This window comes from Austrofundulus limnaeus, unplaced genomic scaffold, assembly GCF_001266775.1.
Source record: "Austrofundulus limnaeus strain Quisiro unplaced genomic scaffold, Austrofundulus_limnaeus-1.0 Scaffold694, whole genome shotgun sequence".
NCBI lineage: Eukaryota > Metazoa > Chordata > Actinopteri > Cyprinodontiformes > Rivulidae > Austrofundulus > Austrofundulus limnaeus.
The window spans coordinates 93302-99224 of NW_013953096.1; the positions used below are offsets into that span (position 1 = coordinate 93302).

General features: G+C 46.0%; 1 protein-coding gene across 1 annotated transcript; it reads right to left on the reverse strand.

Moving 5' to 3' along the window:
* Positions 1–1216: 1216 nt before the first annotated feature.
* Positions 1217–3194, reverse strand: LOC106531931 (tripartite motif-containing protein 16; the record flags this gene model as incomplete). Its single annotated transcript, XM_014027885.1, is given in 1 exon segment — positions 1217–3194. A coding segment is annotated over 1 exon segment (1725 nt), but the record flags the coding sequence as incomplete, so codon positions are not given.
* Between the last annotated feature and the right edge of the window lie 2729 nt (positions 3195–5923).

Sequence of the window (5923 nt, forward strand, 5' to 3'; positions counted from 1 at the left end):
TATATATATATATATATACACAGTATATATATATTAGCTCAGGCACGAACAATAATATATATATATTAAAGGAGACCAATTATGGGTCCTAGAATTGTTTATGGTATGTCTGTGGACTATCCAGACCATGTTCATTCAATTTAATGCACAAAATAATTCTCAGATAATAAAATTTCTCATTTCCTAGTTCTGCCTGCTCTGACCTGTTCAGAAGAGCTGTTTATGTTAATGAGCTCTGTTGGTAACGCCCTCCAAAAATCTGGTGACATTAACTCCGCCCTCCAAAGCCAGCGTTTACGTTAGCATGGCTAATAATAGCAGAAGCTCTGTTGTACAACCAAATGAGACCCAGAGGCAGAGTCGGTCACAGCTTTTTTTTTTCTCCCCCTCCTCCTGTGTCGGAGCTCTGCACTCACTCTGCATGCTGTTACCAGAGCAGGGAGCAGCAGCAGTCAAAATACCTCAGAAACTCGAACAAATAGGCTTAACAAGGCTTTAATAAGCTAAACAATAGAGGTGCATGAGAACGTGCACCTCTATTTTCGACCGTGTTCATAACGAACGAAAATAAATAATTAAATGGTTTGTGTCCGTGTCGGTTTTGAACCCTGGTCTCCCTCTCCTCTCTTTGGTCCAACACTCTACCCATTGCCCTATTGGACACTTGTTGTGAAATGAGCTGCACATCACACAACAACACCATGACGGCTTTTTATATTAAGGAGGTGGAGTCTCACCCGGGGGTTGCTAGGTAAGGGGCTTAACGCAGGATGTGGTGGGTTGTCGTACGGCTTGTGACATCACAAAATGTAGGAAGTATAAAACTTGTCATTAATATACATTAAAAATACATTTACTTACAGGAAATATGCCCCTGGGTGCATTTTTTTTGGTCCTAGTACTGTTTTTTTAATAAGTACATACCCAAAGTTGAGTAAAAAAACCTTAAAAAAGTGAATTTTGCATTTTAGGTCCCCTTTAAAAATTAATAATACTATATAATGCCTTCCTGTGAGTCCCTGCCACAGCACAGATTATTCTTCCTGGGGTTATAATCACAGATCTTTACATCAAACTATCAGATATCCTGGCAAACCAAAAAACACAGGTATAAAACTTTGACCTTAATAATCAAAGAAGAAAAATACTATAAAATATAACAAACCAATTCAACCCTTCCCTTTCTGGGTTGCCACATTTTTCAGTTACATCAAACTTTACTCTGAATGTTATTTTTATTTTAAAAGCCATCATGGTAAACAATAGATGATACACATGTTCCAGTGAAAGATGGTCTCACATTAAGACAGGTTTATAAGTACATTTCTAGATGCAAGAAGAGTAAAGGAAACTACTGAGGCTCAAATAAAACTTTAACACAAAAAAGTTAATATAAAATACAGAACAGAGTACAATACGAAGGTTTAGCTAACAATACAGAAAACAGCAAAACCTAAAACAAACCAGCTTCAGCCACTGTTCTGAGTTGTAACAAACTCAACAGTCGTTCCACAGCCTACGAGCCAAACTCCAGCGTGGAGCGGCTGAGTGAAGGTGGTCTGGACTCTGTGGAGGAGGGTCATGGTGTCAGAAACGGTGTAGAAGGACAGAATACCTGCTCTGTGGTCCAGGTACACTCCGATCCTGGAGGAACCAGGACCTGAGACTAGAGTACAGGTGTTGTTGTGCCAAAACGTGTAACTTTTTGAGAGACAACGTAAGGCCCAGGACTGATCATTGAATCCAAACTTACTAAGATTACTGCCGTCTCTGCTGCGATATTTATATGAAACTGCAAAATGAGCAGCTCTGCCGCTCCTCTCCGCCTCCCAGTAACAACGTTCACTCAGACTCTCTCTGCTCAGAACCTGCTGGAAAACAGTGAACCTGTCTGGATGCTCAGGATAAGACTGATGTTGTCTCATTAATGTTGCTTTTCTGTTCCCCTCAGATAAAACCAGCTGTCTGTGAGCTGTGTTTGGATCCAGAGTGATTTCTTGTGAATATTGTAGGAACTCATCTCTGGTCTTTGGTTCTGATTCTGGCAGTAAATCCTCCACTTTAATTTTAGTTAATTGAATAGTCATCCATCCACCCCCCCTCAGGACGTCCTGTATCTTGACTCTGAGCTGGTCCACAGCTGCCGTCACGTCCTCAAAGTAGCTGAGAGGACGAGTCTTGATGCTGGATGAGTGTGGAGACTCACTGAGTGCTGACACTGAGGGGTAGTTGTGGAGAAACTGGTTGTGATCCTCTGTGTGTGAGAGCTGCTCCAGCTGGCCGTCTTTCCTCTTCAGCTCAGTCATCTCCTGCTCCAGCTTCTCCTGAAGCTCTTTGACTCGACTCACTTCACATTTCTTCTGACCTAAAACTCGATTTTTGGCCTCCATCCTCTTTTCCTTGATGGTCTTGATCAGCCCAAAGAACATCTTGTCGTTTTCTTTGACCGTTTTATCTGCAGAGACATTGATGGCCTCCACCTCCTGTTGGAGCAGCTTCACATCTTTCTCTCGCTCCTGAAATCTCTGTTGGATTTGTTGTCGGATCTGTTCTAGATTCTTCTGCTTCTCAGCTCTTTCTGCTGCAGCTGAGACAGTTTCATGTCCTTTATGTTCATCAATTAAGCAGAGATAACAGATACACTGCTGATCAGTACGACAGAAGATCTTCATCACCTCATCATGACGAGGACAGATGTTCTCCTGGAGCTTCTTGGAGGGCTCCACCAGCTGGTGTTTCTGTAATGGTGGAGCTTCATGGTGAGGTCGGAGGTGTTTTTCACAATAAGAGGCCAAACAGTTCAGGCAGGACTTGACAGCTTTCAGTTTCCTGTCAGAGCAGACGTCACAGGACACATCTTCAGCTCCAGCATAGCACAGATCAGCYGGAGYATCYTYCWGYCCAGTCTTCTTCAGSTCCTCCAMYAACTKWGCACASATGATGTTTTTCACCAGATTTGGCCTCGGTGTGAAGTCCTTGCTGCACTGAAGACAGGTGTAGAGTCTCCTCTGATCCTCTTCATCCCAGCGCGTTTTAATACATCTCATACAGTAGCTGTGTCCACAGGGAATCGTCACAGGATTCTTCAATAGATCCTGACAGATTGAGCAGGAGAAGGCCTCCAAGTCCAGTTTAATCTTTTTCTTAAACATTGTTGAACAATGTGGAGAATTTTTCTTTGGAGACAAACAACCTGATGAAAAAAAATCAAGAAAAACAAGGTTTATGATACGAAAAATATTTGCAAAAATTACATGTCAAGCCTATCTCCCTGGCTGCCACCTTATAGAGTCACCAAACAGATAGACCAAATAGAGTCACCTAGGTGAGGGATCAGACAAAGTGCAGCCCAAAAACCCTTTATGATGAATATCAAACAGACTTAGAGTTCCCTCGCCTAGTCGCAGGTCACCAGGACTCCACTATGGAGCCAGGCCTGGAGGTGGGACACGTTGGCGAGGGCCTGGTGGCCGGCTTTCACCCATGAAGCCCGACCGAGCACAGCCTGAAGAGGAGACGTGGGTCACTCTTCCCATGTGCTCACCACCTGTGGGAGGTGCTTTATGGGTCGGGTGCACTGTGTGTTGGGTAGTGGTCGAAGGCGGGGACCTTGTTGGTCTTATCCTTGGCAGCAGAAGCTGGCTCTAGAGATGTGGAACGTCACCTCTCTGGTGGGGAAGGAGCCTGAGCTGGTGTGTGGGGTTGAGAGGTTCTGACTAGATATAGTCGGACTCACCTCAACACACCGCTCTGGCTCTGGAACCAGTGTCCTCCAGAGGGGTTGGACACTCTTCCACTCTGGAGTTGCCCATGCTGAGAGGCGCCGAGCAGGAGTGGGCATACTTATTGCCCCCCATCTTGGTGACTGTAAGTTGGGGTTCACCCCGTTGAATGAGAAGGTAGCCTCCCTCCACCTACGAGTGGGGGGACGGGTCCTGACTGTTTTTTGTGCCTATCCGCGTAGCAACAGCTCAGATTGCCCACCCTTTTTGGAGTCCTTGGAGGGGGGTGCTGGAGTGCGCTCCTAACGGGGACTCCCTCGTTCTGCTGCGGGACTTCAACGCTGACGTGGGTAATGACAGTGAGACCTGGAGAGGCGTGGTTGGAAGGAACCCCCCCCAACCTGACATTAAGTTGAAGACAGGGGTGGAGCTGTTAACTGACCACTACCTGGTGGTGAGTTGGCTCCGTTGGTGGGGGAGGATGCCGATCAGACCTGGCAGACCCAAACGTATAGTGAGGGTCTGCTGGGAACATCTGGCAGAGTCTCCCATCAGACGGTGCTTCAACTCACACCTCCGGGAGAACTTTGAACATGTTCTGGGGAGGTGGGGACATTGAGTCTTAGTGGGCCATGTTCCGTGCCTCCATTGTCGATGTGGCTAACCTGAGCAGTGGTTGTAAGGTTGTCGTGCCTGTCATGGCGGCAACCCTCGAACCCGCTGGTGGACACCGGCGGTGAGGGATGCCGTCAGGCTGAAGAAGGAGTCCTATTAGGCCTTTTTGGCCTGTGGGACTCCAGAAGCAGCAGAAGGGTACCGGCAGTCCAAGCGCAATGCCGCTTGGGTGGTCACTGAGGCAAAAAATCTGGCGTGGGAGGAGTTCAGAGAGGCCATGGAAAACAACTTGCATACGGCTTCGAGGCAATTCTGGTCCACCATCTGGCATCTCGGGGGGGGTTTGCCACCAGCACTGTTTATGGTGGGGATGATGCGCTGACCTCAACTCGAGACGTTGTGGGTCGTTGGGCGGAATACTTTGAGGACCTCCTCAATCCCACCAGCAAGTCTTCCCATCAGGAAGCAGAGCCCGGGGACCCTGGGTCGGACTCTCCAATTTCTGGTGCTGAGGTCAATAAGGTAGTTAAAAAGCTCCCCGGTGACAAGGCACCAGGGGTGGATGAAATTTGCCTAGAGTTCCTTAAGTCTCTGGATGTTTTGGGGTTTTGTTGGATGACACGACTCTACAATACTGCATGGACATTGGGGGCAGTTCCCCTGGATTGGCCGGCCGGGGTGGTAGCCCCACTATTTAAAAAGGGGGACCGCAGAGTAAGTTCCAACTATAGGGTGATCACATGTCTAAGCCTCCCTGGTAAGGTCTATTCAGGGGTCCTGGAGTAGAGGGTCTGTCGAATAGTTGAATCTTGGATTCAGGAAGAGCAGTGTGGTTCTCGTCCTGGTCGTGGAACAGTGGACCAGCTCAACACCCTCAGCAGGGTCCTGGAGGGTGCATGGGAGTTCGCTCAACCAGTCTACATGTGTTTTGTGGACTAGGAGAAGGCATTCAAGCGTGTCCCTTGGGGGCTCCTGTGGGGGGTACTCCGGGAGTATGGGGTACCAGGCCCATTGATATGGGCTGTTAGGTCCCTGTATGACCAGTGTCAAGAGTGTCCACATTGCCGGTAGTAAATCAGACTCGTTTTCAGTGAGAGTTGGACTTCCCCAAGGTTGCCCTTTGTCACCGACTCTGTTTATGGACAGAATCTCTAGAAGCAGTCAAGGTGTTGAGGGGATCCGTTTTGGTGACCTTAGGATCACATCTTTGTAGGGCTGCAACTAATGATTATTTTAATAATCAATTAATTTGACAATTATTTTTTCGATTAATTGATTAATCGGCCAAATCATTAAAATACTTAATTACATGAATATGAGTAGATAAAAAATAATTTCATTCCTGTATAAATTAGGGATGCAAGTTATTGATTAATTAATTAATCAGAAGTTGATTTATCTTACAGATTGATTAATAATTAATTGATAAGCAGCCATTTTCTTAAAAACTGGAGTTTTCTCTTGAATCAAGAGGGTTTTTCCATAAAATGATTTTTTTTTTAATTCCTGAATCAAAAAACAGAAGTACATCATAACTATTTTAACAATTTATTTTGCCAGTTGTATTAAATACTGACTGAAAAAAA